At 36.8% G+C, this 21,232-nt stretch overlaps 3 protein-coding genes and 1 pseudogene across 4 annotated transcripts; 2 read left to right on the forward strand and 2 right to left on the reverse strand.

Annotated features, from left to right (window-relative positions):
• The first annotated feature begins 3,192 nt into the window (after positions 1–3,192).
• Positions 3,193–4,003, forward strand: LOC108365521 (uncharacterized oxidoreductase TM_0325-like; annotated as a pseudogene).
• A 2,298-nt stretch (positions 4,004–6,301) lies between these two features.
• On the reverse strand, positions 6,302–7,095 carry LOC108365529 (leucine-rich repeat extensin-like protein 5). The gene is made up of 3 exons (XM_017619573.1): positions 7,032–7,095; positions 6,470–6,952; positions 6,302–6,328 (listed from the first exon to the last, which is right to left on the reverse strand). Exons 1-3 carry the CDS (start codon positions 7,074–7,076, stop codon positions 6,302–6,304), a joined length of 555 nt encoding a protein of 184 aa, XP_017475062.1. The 5' UTR covers positions 7,077–7,095.
• A 4,555-nt stretch (positions 7,096–11,650) lies between these two features.
• Positions 11,651–18,743, reverse strand: LOC108365525 (RUN domain-containing protein 1). 2 transcript variants are annotated; one of them, XM_017619569.1, is made up of 5 exons: positions 18,509–18,743; positions 17,625–18,438; positions 14,808–15,541; positions 12,382–13,257; positions 11,651–12,313 (listed from the first exon to the last, which is right to left on the reverse strand). In XM_017619569.1, the coding sequence occupies exons 1-5, from the start codon at positions 18,577–18,579 to the stop codon at positions 12,124–12,126; spliced, it is 2,685 nt and encodes an 894-aa protein (XP_017475058.1). In that variant the 5' UTR covers positions 18,580–18,743; the 3' UTR covers positions 11,651–12,123. The 2 variants fall into 2 exon arrangements, with proteins under 2 accessions (XP_017475058.1, XP_017475059.1); XM_017619570.1 differs by having other exon boundaries at positions 17,625–18,389; positions 18,469–18,743.
• A 785-nt stretch (positions 18,744–19,528) lies between these two features.
• bcn92 (LYR motif-containing protein bcn92) lies at positions 19,529–21,230 on the forward strand. The gene is made up of 3 exons (XM_017619568.1): positions 19,529–19,775; positions 19,866–19,986; positions 21,009–21,230. The coding sequence occupies exons 1-3, from the start codon at positions 19,696–19,698 to the stop codon at positions 21,084–21,086; spliced, it is 279 nt and encodes a 92-aa protein (XP_017475057.1). The 5' UTR covers positions 19,529–19,695; the 3' UTR covers positions 21,087–21,230.
• The last annotated feature ends 2 nt before the right edge of the window (positions 21,231–21,232 follow it).

Here is a 21,232-nt window from a genome sequence, read left to right on the forward strand (position 1 = left end):
AATGTATACCATTAGGTTTGTTCGTATATTCTCCAGCAAAAAAAAAATATCCAGTAACTTGTAAATTTAACTTCCGCGAATCGCTCTCAATGAAATAGTTATGAAAAGAAGTGCGAAAATGCTAACATTGCACCAGCTTTAAGAAATTTTAATGAAATAGGTTTTTTGAGCAATTCCAAAAAAGCATTCCTTAAGGCTGGTTTTAACTATGTCAAATTTAATGGCATTTGTCGTCAAATAAGTGCAAACACATTGTTAAGTGGGGCTAAGAAGCTTTCTATCGATTGATTTAGATCAGAGTGAGTCTTCAGTCGTGTACATGTGCTGCTGAATCGTGGATAAAATAGATAAAAGAAGCGATAAATATGATTACTGAATCAGCTGCTACTGACATATTGTTACAAGTACATTAGGGTGCAGCACCAATCATTAGAAGAAATAACACTCGATTTACACGATTCAAGTACTTGAAAGTAAATCTTGCTCATTCTCTTTTGTGTTTTCTATTTGCTTTTACACGCTTCAATTCTGTTGAATTCAAGTTTTTGGTTCCTTAAATGGAAGCAACGAAAGTGTCAAAAGCAAAGCAAGAAAGTTGAAATGACTTGACGGTACAGACGCATGTGTACTCGTCCCTTTTCTTCTCACCCCCTCTCTTCCATATCCGAGCATAATTGAATTCAATACTTGAACTGTGTAAAAGCAGTCTAAGTAATGAAAGTGTTATGCCAAGTGCNCCGAGCATAATTGAATTCAATACTTGAACTGTGTAAAAGCAGTCTAAGTAATGAAAGTGTTATGCCAAGTGCTTATTCCTTTCATGAATATTGTAGCCCCAGTCTGATGATTGTGACTATCTAAACTCTCTATTGATGATGAGTGAAAGGTGTGCAAAATTGCATGATCTTAGCTGTGTAAGTGGACAGATTCCACGTCAACCGATTTCGATAATTCTTTTTGCACCGGAGAGGTAGTATCTCACAGGTGGTCCCATACGAATCTGGTTTAGATCCGATAATTGCATCATGTAACATATACATATATATGTATATAATTTTTTTTTATTTGAGAATGGAAGTCGGTTTTGTTTTTTGCTTAAAAATTACTTGTTTTTTAATTATTTTTATCGAAACGTCGTTCCTTGAAAACCAAGACTACTGAATTTTTGTTGATCTCATTAAACATATGCATATACATTAACATACATATCGTCTGCTGAGCGGAAGATCGACCTATCTCGGCAGCCGTTTCGAAAACGCCCTATCTCAAAAAACTTTACAAGAGCGCCCTATTTCATAATTTTATTGAAAAACACTCTATCTCAGAATTTGGTCGAAGAACGCCCTATTTCGGAACTCGATTCGATATAGGGCGTTTTTGAATCGGCAGCTAAAATAAAGCGTTTTTTAAACGAATTCTGAAATAGGGCGTTCTTCAACCAAATTCTGAAATAGGACGTTTTTGAAAAGTTTTATGAGATAGGTCATTTTCGAATTGGCTGCCGAGATAGGTCGATCTTCCGCTCAGCAGTCGATATATAAATGTAGTTAAGAGCTCAGAGAAGTTCAAATAATTCCGATATGGGATCATCGGCAAGATTTTTTCATAAGTTTTGCTTTTTTCCTTTCGTTTGCTTCTACTTAATAAGTGAAATTACGCCCTTCGAGTGGTAATCTCCGTTTTTTCAAACGGCATAAACTGCAGTTAAGGTTGATGGAAATCAACTAAATATACAAATAAATATGTGTTAGTTAGTTACACCGACATAACTCAGGTATGACTCTAAATGAATCAACTATGTGTAGTCGAAAAGCGAGTCACGAAGGATTAGTATTACCTAGCAGTGTGCTCTGTTACACCTGTAGAACGATGCTCTTGCACTTAAAATAAAAGGTAAATACGTTAAAAGGTTGTAATTTACATCATCAAAAACAAATGGAAAAAGGAAAATAAAAATTTCGACCAACACTAATGCACATAAACCGCAATAAATATATGTATGGATTGATTTACATTCTAAACTAAATGCTTCTAGTAAAATATTAAACAATAGCATCAACAGATAGGTGTTATCTTGCGGTAAAAAATAAAAATAAAATAATGAGAAAGAAAAGTACTCGTTATTGTTTCTCACAAAGAGAACCTTTGCTGTGTGAATAAGAAACATCAATGAGAAAGCATTTAATGTTGCACTAAAACGAATTTAATACAAATTCGTAGAACCAAGACCAGGAAGAAAAATATGCAATTCATTTTCGATTTTTTGCAAACAATCGAGTAGTATTTTTTTCGTTTTTTAATTAATTAAAACGATTTTTCATCATTATATCTCGGAATGAATCTCGAACACTGAAGAATAAATTAATATTTCTACATATTAGCTCTTTACTATCCTAATCCTCTATTTAAAGTTTGTTTTTTGACATTTGGGAAGTTCAGCCATCTTTCTCTCCAAAATCTCTCCGTGGCGTCTAGAAAAGCTCTTCTTTGCTGGGGGTTTTTAGGTCTTCGAATACTTTTCGCGGTTTTTTTTTAGAAAAATCTGTTTTTGCTCATCATTAAAATTTCCTCAATGACATGTTTATTTAATATCTACTCATGTTTAGTGTTTGTTAAGCGCGTGTCGAGTATTTTGGAATTTCAATATATGTATGTATGTATGTATATACAAGCGTGTCTAATCTTATTGCACACGCAAAATAATACGATAAACATCACTATCGCTAGACCCCAGCACTGACAAGTGTAGGATACACGATTTCGATGAGTGTCACAGCCAACCTGTGCTTATCTTTTCACCCGCTGAATGCACATTAGCGTGGTCCACAAATGCATTTGAAAAGGTAATGTCGGAATTTTAATGTTCTGACCCCTTAGAATTAATGTTTACCGAAAGAAATATACCCCTATTTTTTATTTTGAAATCAAAAAATATTTAGAGGTCGCTCAAAGTTTTCCATGTATTTTATATGGGAAAAAACAAGTTTTCGTAGATATGGTATAGAATTTTTGAAAATCAATATTTTTCGGTATTGAACACATTGAGCGCTTTGAGTGACCTCTAAATATTTTTGATTTCGAAATAAAAAAAACAGGGGTGAGAGCATACAAATTTCGACTTAGCTTTTTTTGGACCATCCTAATGCACTTGCATAGAAATGTTATAACAAAAAACCCCCTTTCTCCAGCAAAGAGACATAAATACTTCGAAAACTGGCTCTCTCTTTACAGTTGGTGCAATGAGTTTTAACAGTAAAGTCGTGATAGTAACAGGTGCCAGTTCAGGCCTGGGCGCCGCCACTGCCGAAGCATTTGCCAAACGTGGCGCTAAAGTAGCGCTCGTCGGTCGCAATTTGTCGAATCTTAAAACTACAGAAGCCGCCTGTAAGGCAGCCAACAAAAACGCTGAGCTGCTACTCATCGCTGCCGACGTCACCGTGGATGCCGAACGCATTATCAATGAAACAGTCAAGAAATTCGGACAATTAGATGTGTTGGTGAACAAGCTGGCATTTTAGCTTACGGTAGTATTTTGGATATTGGTGTGGAACAATTCGACTCCCTGCTCAATACCAATTTACGTTCATTTTTCTGCTAACCAAGCTGGCTGCACCCCATCTAATCAAGACACAAGGCAATATTGTGAATGTGTCAAGCGTCGCCGGCTTGCGTACATTCCCGAATACTTCAAGCTATTGCACCTCTAAGGCAGCTGTTGATCAGTTTACTAGATGTATTGCTTTGGATTTGGCGCCAAAAATGTGCGTGTCAATGCTGTGAATCCTGGTGTAGTCGTCACCGATATTCATGCACGCAGTGGCATGACCGAGGAGGCTTATGCGGATTACATGCGACGCGCCAAAGAAACACACGCGCTTGGACGTGTGGGCACAGCAAAGGAAGTGGCTGATACCATTGCCTTTTTGGCTAGTGACGAGGCGTCCTTATCACCGGTGCTACAGTGCCTATCGATGGTGGCAAGCAGGCGATGTGCCCGCGTTAAGGGCAATCAAAATTAAATAAGTATAAACATATTTTTTTATATCTACCTGTAAATAGTAATTTTAAAGTACATGTTAGCACCGTCAGAAAAAAAATTATTAAACATTTTTTATAAAAAGTTAAAAAACTTTGCGTGTAATTGTTAGAGTTTATTGAATTTTTTAAATTTTTCTAAAAAGTTTGAAATGCTGCTGGTTAATAACCTCATGTGCTAGACTTTATAAAAAAATTATAAACATTAAATAAACAAAAGAAAAATAACCAAAACTGGTCAAAATGCCATCTAACTTAATCAGCTGACCACAAGCGTATTTTCCTGGGTAAATGGAGCCTACGTTTTATGTTAGACTTCTGTGTAGAGATGCATCGGTGAAAACTGCTTTCAATTTCATGTATTAAGTTTTGCGACTTGTGCACATGCGCCGAACATTTTCATAGTGATGATCAATGCTCCTTACTGGTTGCCCGTAACAACAGTTTTTCCGCAATCGCTCACTTCAGTCGCATCAGTTTTTTGCTGTCCATCATCTGACCATTTCCAGAAGCGGTTGAGTTTGTGAGCCACCCGCCCAAAGGGACGATAGAGCATAAAGATGGGGAGGCCATTTAGGTTAGGTTAAGTAAGCTACCGGCCACCGCGGGCTTCGCTGAGACTATTAAGGTCTATAGCATTACCGATACCCTACGACCATTTGAAGCTAATCACTGCGTATCAGGAGAATTTTGAGAACTATCGTTCATGGAACATCGGCATGGCGGCAGCTTCCAGATTGGATAGTAAACCTGCTCCCAGTAGACTAACCTGCAGTCTGCTAAGCGCAAGACACTCGCATAGGATATGCTGCACTGTCTCCTTATACGTTCTGCATCTTCTACAGATCTTATCATTGGTCAGAGCCAATTTAAAGGCGTGCGATACCAGTAGACAAAGGAGAGATTTCGTCAGCTTCATGTCATGCGCTCTGCACATAATCCTGAATACCTTGCAGCCTTGCATTTTATTCCACGCCTTTTGCACCTTCCGGATCGTGGGTAGGCCAAGTTCCCGTTTAAACTCATGGACGGAAATCTGCACCTCTTCTATCAGCATGGTTTCCAACAAAGCTCCCTCTTTGGCCAGTCCGTCGGCCTCCTCGTTGTCCACGAGTCCTTTGTGTCCCGGAACCCAGTACAGATGTACGTCAGTACCAGTCTATAGCCAATCCGGAGCTTCTCTGCACTATGCTCCACTTCTAGAGGAAATGCTGTGAGATAGTAGCACCTTTATCGCAGCCTGATTGTCGATATCGAGATTCACCCGCTTATTTGCTAGATTGCTGTTCAGTAGCTCCAACGCCCTCCTTGTAGCCAATAAATATAAATGTGTTCTTCTCTATTCTGCCCACCAAACCAATAACCCATGGATAAGTATCGGCCCTATAACGCCGTGAAGATTCAGTGAGAAAGAGAAGGCGATAAGCCCCAGGTACAGCCCAGATCCATCTTTTTGCATACATATAATGCCACGGAGTCCTTCTTCGGACTCTTCCCCACATTGAGACGCCACTACAGCTTACTATCGAGTATTATTCCGATGTACTTGATGCTTTGCTTTACCTGGAGCGTCATTCCATCCAGCCACTTATGGTTGAACAACTGGCCCGTCGTTTGTCATATGGCAAGCACTGAGAAAATTGTGTCAAGTCGAACAGCTCCGCAGATATTCATGAAAGGCAATATACCGCTTACCTCCGCGAGTAATAACTGGTGGTTACACGGAAGAAATAAACCAGCGGGGTGGGTTTTTAGTGCGAGAGCCGAAATTCAAGACCCAGACATTTCGGCTTTCAATGCTTTGTTACACCGCTAGACGTCAAACCCTTCATGAAACCCAGGTTGAATTTTCTGGGGAAAGAACAGCTTATGTTTGATTAGCTCATTTACCGGAGGTCTGGAACAGTTATACCAGGGCGATGTGTGGAGATAAGTATACGACAAGGTAAACCACAACACTTGCAATTTTTAAGACAAGCCTTTTGTTTTATTGTAATAATCTCTACTCACTTTCATTAACGGCTTTATCCTTAACAACAGAGTAATAAAATAAGGTTTAAGAGACTCGAAAAGTTGTAAATATAAGTAACACTAGTTGCCGATATTGGCTTATTGGGATTATTGTAGGCTGCCATGGTGCCTCTGTTGTAGACGTTATTTTTTCGAAAATTGAGTTTTCCAACACAGTCGGAAATATTTTGAATGCAAATGTTTTCAGGTAATGTTTTGTGAACAGCTCCTTTTTCAGAAATCGGTTGTAAAATTGTTACAGGAGCATGCGTTGAAATGGTATCTAAAAGAAATATTTATATATTCAGCTCACGTAACTAAACAATTTTCTCAGTGTATTTTTTTAGTATTATAACAAGTAATGTAACTAATAAAACTGAAGAAGATCGCACCGCAACTCCGAAAACCTCATCATACTACTTACCCTCTCAGCGACCGGATATGGCACCGGTCTAGGAATGGGCACTGGCAGCACAGGTGGATAGAATTTCCGGGCAATGAAGGCATGAATTATTGAAGCAATACTCAATGCTGCAGCTGTCTTTGCGGGCACTATGATAGGTGCTGGCGGTGGACCAACCGGTGCTGCAGGTGCGACGACAGGTGGGAAAATTGGTGATGGCCGATATAGTGGCGACGGAAATGAGGGTGCAAATATTGGATTCTGATAGGGATGCGTCGGATAAAATGGTGGTAAAGGATATGAATTCGGTGCGGCATAGGGCGGTGGCGCATACGAATGATAGGGCAAAGCGAAAGGCGGTTGTGCAAATGGAGAGCCCAAGCCAAATGGAGCAAATGGTACTGGCCCGTATGGAGGCGGTAAATAAGGACCAGTTGAGTCTAAGCCATAGATGCTGCGTTTATGACGAAAAGATGGACGCGCTGCGATGTAGCAGCAAAGAAACTACATAATTAAATAAATGTAAATTTAATTTTGTACATATGTAAATATATTGTGAAGAATGAAAATTGTTGCCACTTACCAAAGGACATAGAAATTTTAAAATGCTGCGTCTGCTTGAAAACATTTTACACCAACTCACTTTAGATGTGTACAAAATTTGAATTGCAGCATGAAACTGATTTCAACTCTCGGCTAGCATTCTCTTTATACTCTTTCCACCATCAAAACTGGGTCTGCCGAAGATGCAAATTAGCTGAGATGCAAGTCATAGGTGTTTCTTGCAAGCCATAATGAGTTTACAAGTTCATCGTGTTGCAAGCAAATATATGGATATGCACATTAGGGTGGTGCAAAAACAGTAAAACAGTATATCGAGAAAAGTGTACACCTATTTTTTTATTTTGAAATCAAAAACTATTTAGACGTCGCTCAAAGCGCTAAATGTTTTCCATGTATTTTTTATGAGACAAAAAACTTTTCCTAGAAATGATATGGAAGTCTCGAAAAACAATATTTTTCGATCGGTTAACTCTGGCTCTCTTCAGGAGACTTCCAATAATAATACCCAATTCTTTATTTAACCTTTTTTTAATACTAGAGATTTTTTATTCATCTCCCATTGCATTTTCTGGCATTTTCTGGGGATTTTGGCGGATCTATAAAATATAGTTACTATTAAAATCTGGTTAAATAAATAATTGGATATTATAATTGGGAATCTCCTCTCAGAGAAACAAAAATTTCCGATTGAAAAATAAAAAAAAAAATATTAATTTCAAGAATTGGTTTTTTCCCATATAAAATACATGGAAAACTTTGAGCGCTTTGAGCGAATTCTAAATATTTTTTTATTTCAAAATAAAAAAATAGGGGTATATTTTTGTATAGAACAATCCTAGCGCGTGAGAGCATAAAAATTCNCATAAAAATTCTGACTTTACTTTTTCACATGCATTTTTGATCCACCCTAAGGTACGTATGTGGCAGTATTGCGATTTGTCATTATATGCTATTTTTTTATTTAACCACATACGGCAACTGAGGTAAAACGTTCAGTTAAATATTAATACCTATGATTATTTGCATTTTTTTGTTTTTAATTTTCTACATTAAAGTTGGTATTTGCAGATGTGTTAAATAGTAAAGTGTAAACAAATTTACTGGTTTTAGAGAAATTGTAATTTTCGTGACACGCTTGCCCTTTTTTTTGCTTTCGCGCCTCACTAGTACAGACGCTGGCCTAATAGATGGTTGCCTTTGAGATCATAACAAGTTACCTCTTTTAGTCTTCATTAGTTATTTGAAAATAAGTTTTGTAATTTGTAGATTTTCGGAGTACAGTCCTTTAAATGTAACATATATGTATATGTATGTACTATGTACTAGAGAGACTGCATTAGACTAACCTAAAAAAAAATTAATGCGCTTTCATGAACATTTCGTGAAAAGCGGTACATTTTTGAGGTACAGCCTCACTATATTCAATATTAGTGGTACTTGAAATAGTTATCGAAGTTTATTCTTTGCTTTATTTAATTATGCACTTATACTATGTATAATATATGTATGTTTGTATAGATGTATGTATGTACATTAATTTAATAATAATTTTGTTGTTGTTGTTTGTATTTAGGAGATTCAAAAGCAAAAGCAACAGCCGTTATGGCAATACTTCTCTTAACATCTTGTGATAGCACTAATTAATGCTAGCATTTACAAGGAAAGTAACATTCAGAAATGAATGTATGCATATGTATACTTAGATGATTCACAATTCCTGTTGTCGTAATCTTATATGTATATTTCATAAGGCTTAAATACATTTTCTTGTTGCTGAGAATCATTAAGAAATATTTTAAAACGTAGTAATTTGTTTAACAATACGTCGCTTATGACATTTTGCGAATCTCCTATGTGGATTATGTACTTATGTATGTTATATGCAAGGATATTGGGCAAAAAGTACATAAATTTCAAACTATTCATAATTATTAATAAACATACTACATATGTAGATGGAACATTTTTGTCATAATTAATTATGTACTTGCTTCCAGAAACTCAGCCATACTATATCTACAATTTAATGGCCCTATTTTGTATGGCGACTGATAGCCGATGGGCAACCATATACTAAAATTCGCATTATGTACATATGGCAACTGGCTATTGAATCGGCTACTGATTCTAGTAAATATATAGCGCAATTTGCTGCTTAAGACGATTTTGTTATTTGTTTACATAAATTGTTAAACACATTGGAGCAAAGTTGCCAATTACTTCGAAATGTACATGTCAAAAAAGTAAATTCGGATGTCGTCTGCATTTTTCTGTATACTGATATTAATTGCTATATACAATACAAAATACGATACTGGTAGCCACGGCTAATAGACCAGCCACTACACATCAGTCGCCATACAGATATGGCGTTTTTCAATCGAATTCTGATGTAGGGCGTTCTTGAAAAGTTTTCTGAGATAGGGCGTTTTCGAACCGGATGCCGAGATAGGTCGATCTTCAACTCAGGCATCGATATGTAGGCATAATTTATTTGCTTATTATATATTTTAGAATCAAAGGTATAGCAAATAAATACTACACCCATTACCACCCTTTCAACATGACAAAACCATATTGAATGTAGTTTGCTTTTGCAACTATAATTTATTTGCTTGATCATAATCCAAGTGGTATTCTGAAAGCTCAGTTAGTCTAGACTTAACTTAACTTAATTACCGTCAGAAATCGATAATGATTAGACAACACGTCACAGCTCAACGTCTTAAATGCCACATCCAAGCGATTTATGTTTAAGAAATACAAAAACGAAAGTCAGGCAAGCCTGATTATCTCACCGCCCTCAATTTACGTAAAGCTGTATCTTAAGAATCTAAAATGTACAGGTTCTTAAATTTCTTACAGTAAGTAACAATTTTAACTAACCGCCAACACAGTTTCTCATGTAACAGGTTGGCCAAAATATTAAGTGCCGGTTGTTCAACGTCATCATTATCGACGCTTTGACATTACGCATATAACATGTAATCGATAAAGCAGTCATTGTATTTAACCGGAGCATCTACCTCCGATTTGTGTTAACCAGACATTGAACAACCGGCCCTTAGTTAAGTTAAGTTACGTAAATTAAGTCTAGACTAAAAGCTCAACTATGCATACTTGGCGTTGCGTGAGAGTTGTCACATAAGGAATCTGTTAAATAAGTTTTGCGTGTAAGCGGTTACCCAACGCATAGCACCTTCGCATGTAGAAGTCTGTTGGATTTTGATTTTTACGTAAAAATGGCAGAGCAGTCCAAAGTATGCATGACTGGGCTATAACTGAGCTTTGGCAATGGCTACGCTAAATTTTCGTCGCCAAAATTCTCTAAATGAAAAGCAGTGGTGCCTAAAAGTATACAACATGGAAAAGTAACGGATGCAACTTATAATCGGCAAATTCATATATGCTCCCCTAGTAAAAATAATGACAATCGATACAACTATGAATTTTCTACACAACCTAGAAGAACGTTAGAGATCATTTATGCATACTTAACTAAAAAACAAATTTTTTTTGGATTATGACACTCTTGCGGGAAATGTTCGGTATGCACATACATATTTAAGTATATTTTTCTCAAACCAAATGCTTTTCAGTTGTTAAAACTTAATAGACTATGATTTCTTTTAATCTGTTTAGCATCAAATCCATGAGTTTCCAAGGTTTTTCACCCGGAATGGCAGACCGTTAGCCGTAAACGACTTTCCGCAATTCAGCTGCATTCGAAGGCAAATGGGAAAAATTGATCTCGGAAGATAAAAAAAAAATTAAAACTTTACGTTTGCGAAGAAAATGAGTTTGCCGATTGAAAATATTGATTTTCAAGGATTCTTTATAGTCTCTAAGATTTTTTTTCATATAAAATACAAGGGAAACTTTGAGCGCTTTGGGCGACCTATAAATATTTTTTGATTTCAAGAACAAAAAAAAGAAATAGTTTTTCGATATAAAACAATTCTAGGGCGTGAGAGCATTAAAATTCCAACATTACTTTCTTTGGACCACCCTTATGTTCACCGGTTGCCTTGATATACGTAGTTTTTTTTCAGAGCCACTATGGTATCATGATTTTTTAAATTAATTTTTGCATACTTATTCTCAGTAAGAAATATAAATCAAGCAAACTAATTACAGCCAGATATTCAGACAGTGTTAGATAATCGTCGCTTGGCGCGCAATACCTCGTATCCGCCAAATGCAATACCACGCAGAAGATAGTCCGAAAATTCAAAACGTTTGAACGGACTGCTAACCAAACTTACTAAATATGAGCTTCTACTATAATTATTTGTTATTAATACGTAGGAAAGCATTGACCAAAATACATTTTTTTCTATGCCACCTCGTACGCGGTATTGCATTTGGCAAATACGAGGTATTCCGCGCCAAGCGACGTAATGTTGTTATTTATTGGCTNTGCCAGGATGCCACTTTGTAATGAGTTTTCGTACGTTTTAAATTTTACACTTTTGAATGTAAACAAAAATTATATCAGCTGTTCGTCTAACTTGCAAGTTTCTGCAAATTTTCTACTATTTTGGATATTTCTCTCTTGTGAGCGAACAGATGACATTTCGCCGGAATTTGGCAGTTGGTTGGTTTCTGTTGGAGATTTTAAACGAACGCACCTAGTATTGGCTATAGTCCTGTGAGTTTGTATGCATAACATGTACATACATACATATCTAAAAGTAAAAGCATGTATAGCTTAGTTTCTTAGTACATATACTGGTATGTATGTATGTATGTATGTAGTGCTACTTAGGCAATATCTGGTTATTAAATAGTTACATTCATACGTTTTACAATATAAAGATTTGTATTAGACTAGAATAAAAATGGACTAGAGTCGGTTTGTTTCCTTTTGAATTCTATACAGCACATCAAACCATAAATTACACACTGACATACACAAATATTCGTACTGCGCGAATATTTGAGCAAAACACATTATAAATGCGCGTACTAATTTGGAAGAAATTCGATTAGTTTGCATAAGAATATAAGTACATTGGATTTTATATTACTTTATGTTAGGATATGAAAGTAGTTGACTTGTGGATTTTGTGTGTGTGCTTACATATTTAATTTCGTACGTTAGCTCATAATTAAAGATTTCTAAAATGTCTTATTGCCAAATCTACAGGCAAATCGAAATCGTATTTGGTGAGTGAATCGATTGAGCGCAGCGAATCACGAAAACCAGTGCGCGCAACATAGCTGTTGGCGGTGTAATATGTGTCGACCAAATCGCTGCAGCTGAATATCAAATTCAGCCATTCAACTAGCTGATGGCAGCTGTAAGTATAAGGAATCGTTGAAGTGAAAGATATGTATCATCACGCAAATCAATCTGCTCTACTCACTTTAAAGCCGCACAGACGAAAGCCTTAAAATGTGCATTGTAGCTACGTTTGTAGGGCCGATGCATGGCTATTATCATACCCACGGCGCTAAGGAAACTCTGCTTCGCTGTAATCGTTTGTGCATCAACTATATCCAGATTGAAACTTTGTGAAAGTTTGCGCGCTGGCGTATTATTGAAGTCATCGCCATTCTTCAAGTAGTAATACTCCAAAATGAGTTCCCAAGCGTGCATTGGGCGACTACCGCCCACACCAAAGAACCCACTTGGGCCTTCGTCATCGCAATCGTTGCCCGTATAATTGGCATTGTAGGTGGAGGAGAAAGCCGCCGAAGAAACAAAGGACGAAGTTCTGGTTGCATCCCTTGTGCGATAGCCCTGCTCGGCAGCAAAAACCGGGGACGGATTGAGGCAGCGCATAAATGGTACAATTAGACTAGAAGTAGCCGATTCGGTTTCCACACGCAGTCCATGTTGTATTAGACGTAATAATGTCATAGCGAAATTCTTGCGCACCGCTGTCGTTAATTCTTTGCTTATCGTTGCTATTGAGTCGCCACCATTGTAGCGCGTGCCATGTGTTTTGCGACTATGGTTTCGTTCCCAAGCGTAACAGTCATAGGTGTCTTCATCGGAATCGGAGGAGACGGTATATGCCTTAAGTTCCTTACGATTTGACGCTGTAGGTTTGGTACGCGCGCGCGGTGGTATTGTTACAGTGCCATTATGTGCGCTTAGGGCCAGAGTTGCATTGGCATTACGATTCGAGTTTTTCAATGCTCGCTTCATATTGGCCAACTTTTCACGATCGAAACTAAGTGTTGCTGCTAATGATGCGACCTCCTGTATATCAACTTCTAGCTGGGCTCGTAAATCGCTGCAAGAGAATTAATTAAATTATTGTGAGAAATCAAATCGAGAAGAAACGGTATGCCTTTAAAAAAAAAGTTCACTCTAGATTATCCGCATGATGTGTAGTACAGCCGTCCACAAAACAAGAGCTGAGCAGATTTGAAATTAATGATTTTTTCTCCACCTATACGTGCAAAGTCGAAGACTATTTCACCTCACCATGGGTATGAGGTGGCCACGTAAATGTACGCACTTTTAGATTCGATTACTTCGATCACCTAGTTACCTCGATCAAAAGACCTATTAATAAAGCAAATCTTAAGAGGGTTAAACCATGAAAGCTGTAACTATTCTTAAATCTGTCCTTACAAGGACAAACAGTAACTAGCTTCTCCTTGTTGATATTTTTGGAAATGGACACTTTAGTTTAGAAGATGGAGCTGCCGTAATATTAATCAGCTGGATACTCCCGACCACGTCTAGTCTAACTCTTAACGTAATGATAAACCTTGTTCAGTCGATATACATAGCCGGGAAAGCTGCGCCTTCCACTGTGCAACTAGACAACAAGGCGTTGGCTATAAGTTCATTTCTAACTATGAGCCCTACGGAATTTTAAAAAGCTTTGAGTTTATCTGAGCCTTAACCGATCATCGCATACCGATACTGATTCCCGCTTGATCCTCCACGACTCATATTCCTTCAAGGGAAGTTTATTATTATTATTATTATGAATGTTGGGGATAAAACATTGCGACCTTAAGCTCTACTTTAGTATGGAACCCTAATCTATGAATTTTACTTCGCCCTCGGTTATTAGATGTTCACGCAGGTGTCTTTTACGTTTGTGCGTCAGTACAGGACACTCTTTTAAGATGTGCTGTAAGAGGGGAAATTTAGACGTTCTTCAATATGTTTAATCAGGGGGACAGTGAATTTATCCACGCATGGATCAAAGGTCGATGGACCTTTGACCTGAGATAAAAAAATGCAGGAAATTGAATGCTTTCGAATGTAGTACCAGTCGATGATATGAGAAAAGAAGATGGAGGCAGCTCAGCGGGCGCTTCGCGAAAATCTGGAGATGTGAGTTGACTAAGTCCTTCCATAAGCGTCTCCCCTCCCCTCTCAATTCTTAAATGATGAGACAAATTTTATAATTTACTAGAATAAGACCTTCAGAATGTAATTGATAGCATAAATTTAATCTCCGGGAGCCTCAGCCTTTTTATGTATTGCCGAGCCGAGACCATACAGGAAAGTTCAACATTCTGATATTCCTTTCAGGTAAAACCTCTATTCTGTCCTCCAGTCTGAGCCACCTCATTTTCGATCGAAAAATATTGATTTTTAAGAATCCTATACCAATTCTATGCATTTTTTTTCAAATAAAATACATGGAAAACTTTGAACGCTTTGAGCTCATATTTTTTAGGGGGTGGTAAGTAGCATTAAAATTCCGATTTTACTTATTTTTGGGTCACCCTAATGTACATACAGAACCTTTGTATATATCGTTTCGCTTAAAAAAAAAGTCAACGTCAAGTGTTCGACATATTTTCCACTCACACTTACCCCCAGTGATTGCCTTTTGAAGTCTTCTTCAGCGTATTCTTTTGGAATCGATCAGCTTTCGCTCCAAAATGTGTAGTGGCGAACATTTGCATCAGCAGTGAAGCTTTATCCAACAAACTATGCGCTTTGCTATTCAAAGACTCGTCATTACTTAGTTGTGCTGCATTTCGACTTGTATTTGGATTCAATGAATTTAGAGTGTCTTCTGTTGCATCCTGCTGTAACGACGCATGCTTTTTACGAATCTTTTCACCTTTCTTCTTGGCAGCATAGCTATTGTAGGCTTCATTTAGTTTCTCACTACCGTTGAGCGTCTTCATTTTCGAATCTTCGGTGTCGCATTGCAAAAACGCTATGAAACGTTCAAGATCAGTTATTTGTGTTTTCAACTGTGCCACCAATTGTTCTTTCATCCGGAGCGGACCTACAAATTCACCGATAGCAGTATCAACATGGTTTTTCAACTCTTCGGAACTAAGTTCGGGTAAATCGCGCTCATCAACTTGCAAATTCAATTTGTTCTTAAGCTCATCAATGATAATTTTCTGCTTCTCCAGCAATATGTGTTGTGGCAAGACGGGTGCACCTGATTCATATGCAAGTTTTTCCAATTCACTAAGTTGTGTTTTGAGATGTTCGATTAATTCGAATTGTCGTTGACGTACTGCTTCATCATCGGGCTGTGAAAGGGATGAGTCGTCATTCGTATTGCCTGCTGAGCCGAGTACTATAGGCTGAAAGTACAAAAGAAACAAGAGACGCTTTTAATATTATGTACACGTTGAAAAAGTTCCTATTCTAATTAAATTTTCAGTATTAAATGAAATAGATGAACTTCATTAAAAATGATTTAAATTAGATTGTAATCTAAAGTCTGTAGTTATGAGTGTTTGGCCGAGCTTTTCCTCCAATTCGTGGTGTGCGTATGGATGTTGTTACACAAATGGAGGGACCTACAATTTTACGTCGCCTTCGCACGACAAATGCATTTTATTAGAAGCTATTTCAAATGCACTCGGATGCCTGCCGAAGGGCGACCGCTGTTAAGAAAAAAACCGTTTCTTACCATTTTTTGGAATATTGCGTTGGCCAGGGGTCAAACCTTGGTTGTTGGTCGGTTTGGCCATCAATCGTTGTCGTAAAGCTCAAATAACGGTAAACCCAGGAAACGTGCCGTTTCTAAGGGGTTAGACCAGAGGGAGAGGGGTATTAGCTGAGTAGGCTTGAGTTGGTATCTGAAGTGTTGATTGGTGTCGTGGAGGACACTAATTTGGTATGTCAGAGTAGAGGCTGAATGGGTAGAATTTCAGACGGCTATAGTATCCCAACCGTAACTGGGCAGCTGAAGCTCATTGTCGGCAATAGGTAGAGATTGGGCTCCTATCACGGCAGATCGAGAGTCGCAGTAGGTGGTGGCGGACTCACTATAAATGTAACTATAGAGGGGTTAGAAACAAAGGTAACGCTCGCTCCAAACAGCCAATTGTCCAATTACTAATCAAAATTCCCATACAGTCCCTAATGTTTTGGAACTATCCAGAAAATCTCAGTTACAGAAATCTAGCCAAGCTCTAGACGGAATCAGGGCTTGGTCTGGAGTCGGATGGGAGATCGGGATAAACCGATACACATACAAATATTTATTCAAATTGGGAATTGGTGGTTTGGCGGTTGTGGTCAAAGACAAAAATCAGTTGCCTCCTCTGGTTGTAAGCTATGCAAAGTCAAGGTTCTGGAAGAGTGTTGTGGAAATACATAACGTTTTCCATGTTCTTTGTTCTTTTATTAACAAAATATGAAATATAGTAGTCTAAAGAAGCTAGAAGTTGTGGAGAAATAGTACTTCGCTGAATGAGTAGTGGGGAGTGTATATGTATTAAGTGCATTTATGAAGGTGAAAATGTTCATAGATAAGACCTAAACTTAACCTCCGCCTCTGGATTGTTAATAAAGCGGCCGAAATGCGTCGACATTTTTTGACGTTTTAAGCAGTTATCCCCTAACTCTCGCGAATTACTATTTCCTTCATGTTTCTCTCAAGGAGAACAAATTTCATTTCATTTTCATTTATTAAGAAAAGGGCATTAGTACAATAAGATCATAGATCTTTTATACTAGTACAAAACAGAGATTAAAAATACAAATACAAATAAAATACAATACTTAAGACAAAAATAAAAATAAAATATATCACATTATATTTACATATGTAGCAAAGGTCAACACAGATGACAAAGTGAAAGTTAAATGTTTGGCGAAACTCAGATTGAAAAATTAAAATATAAAACATATGTATGTAAATATTTAGTTCAGCGGAAGTACGTATAAATGGTGTTCTTAAAGTAACTTGTATTCAATCCATACAATGTCTTATTCTAAAAAAGAAGTATTTTAATATGAAGTGAAAATTTGAAATAAAAAATCGGGCGACCTTTTTTGTATTATTTTGACATCTGGCAGCACCAACATCTGTGTTCATTTGCAAGCCTTAGATATTATCGATGAAAACTGTATGGTGAATTCTTAATTTTAACAAAAAATTACTTAATAACTCAAGGTGGAGTCTTCACTTTTAGAAACATAAAAATACCCTCTACCCCCATCATTTTTGGTTTTTTCATATTTGGACAGATATTAAGGAAAAATTTCCCGTTTGTTTGAAAATACATTTTTTTTTTTTGGAATTTTATATAATTTTTTGAAACATATACAGCAACACTGATAAAGACATATGTACATACGTACATATTTATAAAACTAAAACTTAATTCTAACGGGGCGCACTTCACTTTCAATTACATAAATCCTAAAACTTACTTCCGGTATGCCGCGAAAAGCAAACTCCTCCAAATCCTTCAGTAATTGATCACGCTCGTGTGATGGTGCCTCCACTATTTGTCGCACCCTCAATTGAACATGAGCAAAATGCGAAGTCAATGCCATCAAAGAAGATGTTAATAATTCTTGTTCTTCCTCCATGCTCCTTAAACGTCCCAATTCACTATCGTGATCATTGCGCAACAAATCCTGCTTATCCTGACTATCAGAACTTAAAAGTTCTAATTCAGATTCGGGACTTAATAGTTCCGATGTAGGGCTTATTGCATCGTCATAATTCGCGCCTAAAGGTGACCAACGTTCGCTAAGCGGATGGGGTGATGTCTGATCAAAATGCTCCGTAGCCAGCAATGTATCATCGCCAAAAATTGAAATAGTTTCTTTACATTGCTCAAACAGATGGTGCTCTGTATTTTGTAGATTAGTTCGCATTAATTTTACTGTGCGGTTTTTAACGTCTGCTTCTGCTTCTGTTTCATCTTCCTCTTCCTCCACTTCTAGTTGATTTACTATACACTCATATGCTATTGGCTTATGTGTGTAAGGGGTTGATTGTGCAGCTGTCGGTGAGGGTGTTGAATTTCGGGAGGTGGTGGGTGTTCGCGCCTCCATCGATGTTTCAGTTGCATTGCTTACGCTACATTGACTGTTGCAATGACGCTGGCGAAAAATCGTTTCCTCCTCGTCAAGTTGTTGACCTTCGTCCCCGTAAACATCCCCCACGTCTGTGCGCTTATTTGCCACCTCCACAACTGAAACTGCACAAACACAGTTGTCTTTGTTGTCTGCAGTGCATGATTTTTCACGTAGACTGGNCCTCCACAACTGAAACTGCACAAACACAGTTGTCTTTGTTGTCTGCAGTGGATTTTTCACGTAGACTGAAATCCTTATCGAATTTTTCTTCCATCTGTTCACTTAGTAAACTATTCATTTTTGGTAAACCTTTCTTTTACACGTTACTTATACACTATGCACTGAGGATGTTAAACATATTTTCACTCTATCAATGCAAATATTTTGCCACATTTTAAGCAAAAAGGTTTAGAGAAAAAATCAATTTTATTCAATTAGCACAACGATCCTACACAACAAGTAATCGGAGAAAAACTGCGAACATACTACGAAGCCACATACATGGTGGAGTTTTGTAATACATATTACGGTATATTGTAGTAGATTGGCGGAAGTGGGCGCAATGATGCCTGATTATAATAATTTGAGATAAAATAATTTGGAACATTTAAAAAATAGAGGTCGTTGAGCTAAAAAAAAAGTAGTGGAATTTTATTTAAATGGGCCTTTTTTATTATTTTAATTTTACTGAATGAAATAAAATGGACTATTTCTACGGATGGCAGTTATTTGCCACATTGCATTATATATAAACCTACTCCTGTTATTGAGTGCCTTAACAAAATAAAGGCTTTAACAAAATTAAAATAAATATATAATTTATGTAGGAAATGTAAAAAAACGTCTGCATATTTTATGTTAAATTAATATAAATATCCATTTTTGGATTCGTTATATGTAGGTAGATTTAGGATCTCACATCGGCAAGTTAGAGTGGTATCCCCATTTTCGCTTTAATTCAATTTCTTTTTTATTAAAGTATATTTTATTTAGTCTGATCGCATTTCATTTAACTTAATACTTTTTTGTTTTATATACACTTTTAATTGTATTAACTATTTAAGTTTTTTTTTTTTTATTATATATTGTTGACTTCAAACTTGTTATTCTTTTAGTTTCATTATAAAAATTTTTAAGTTGCATTCCTTATTAAGTTTGTACCAACTGTTTGCCCTCAAACAGACCTTGTGTACTAGCATCATTTTTAGTGTATTGTAATAGATGCACATATGACCAGCTGACATTTTCCAACATATGTTTTTGACAGTTCACTTCGCCAAATACTTCACCAGAAACGGCTGATTTTGCCATTCCAGTGCGTTTGCGCCAATTGAGACTATTTATTTTAATTTCATAATTTTGCCGCAATATCAGCCGGCAAATTAAAGGTTTAACGCGAAATAAAGCTACGAAAATGGCAACGAGACGGCAAGTTATAGCGATTTACCGCCAACTTCTACGGGAAGCAGAAAAAATTCCTGCCTACAATTTCAGGTTTGCATGGTTTTCATAACCAAATTATAAATGGGTTTGTTACGGAAGCTAAATACATACATTTCAATACTTGTTGTTTATATATTTTAGGTTGTTTGCTGGACGCAAGGTACGAGACACATTCCGAGAAAATAAAGGCATAAGTGATTTCGCGGTCATCGATGAAAAACTTGCAGAGGCAAGACAAAGTTTGGAACTTATACGGCGGCAGGTGAGAAATTGTGCACCATTTTGGTTGTAGTCATTTGTTACCAATAGCTATAAATGAAGACTTTGAATATATAGAAAAAAGCGAGGCCGAAATATCTAATAGCAACCAAAATTACCTTGATCTCAAAATGGTTGGTTCAACATTGCCAGGTTGACCCTGGCGAACCCGTTCGAGAGCCATTACTCGGCAGACTTTCAAATGTCAAAAGATTTAAGGACTACGTGCTGCTACAAAAACAATAAGCTCACTTTTATGTAAGATCATCAGCATTTTACAGGAGAGAATAAAAATATTATTTAATATTTTGTTATGTTGTGTGGACTTACTTCATGTAAACATAGCACTATATTCCTAGTAATAAGGAGAATTTGAATATTTTGCCTCTTAAATTTCTATTTCCACTGTATTGTGAGAAGCGACAAACAGGAAAATTCTTCCGCTTAGGGCCGAATCCACAGAGCTTAGTTAAACCATTGCTAACTTAACCACCAACAAGAGTTTAACCATGCATTTATATTCAGAGTCCTATAGTAGTTAACTATCTCTAATTCTACAATTTAATATACATATTTCTATACAAATTTGAAATTCGTTCCACAAAACAAATTTAATTAGGCAAGAGTTTAAATATGGGGGCATGATGGTTTAAACTTTGTTAACTGAATATCGATTTAATAGTGGATTTTATAAATAATTTAATTTCGATCGAGAATTTAGTCGATTTCTTACCGAAACGTACTACGGTTTCCAATTCCAAAAAGGAGACAAAATCCAAACGAATTTCTTACTGAAAGTTTACCATGTCCCAAGAAAATAAGAAAAATAATTTCACCATGAGCATGAGCATGTCATAACTGAACAAACATATGAACTCAAAAATCATTCCATAAATATGTACATAAGTACATATATGAATATTTATACAAAAAAAAATCTATTTACGTAAATGTGAGAGATTAAATACTCAATTTACAAATTAAAATGCGAGTACAACTGACGTTATCGACTACTATCTCTTGCAGGCAATAATTGGCCACTTATACTCAACTGAAAAACTGGTCATCGAACAGCCGAAGAAGGCGCTGCGACGCTCGAAGTAAAATATTTGGAGTGGGCCTGATAATTGTTGCACCTTGTTATATGCGCTACTATGATAATTACTTTGTTTTTATCGCTGCTGGTGCATTTAGGTTAGTAGGTTAAAATTATGGAATTAAAAGAATAAAATAAAAACACCGTAAAAAGT

Source organism: Rhagoletis zephyria, unplaced genomic scaffold (genome assembly GCF_001687245.7).
Source record: "Rhagoletis zephyria isolate East Lansing unplaced genomic scaffold, Rhagoletis_zephyria_1.1 Rzeph_scaffold_01900, whole genome shotgun sequence".
In the NCBI taxonomy this organism is placed as follows: Eukaryota; Metazoa; Arthropoda; class Insecta; order Diptera; family Tephritidae; genus Rhagoletis; species Rhagoletis zephyria.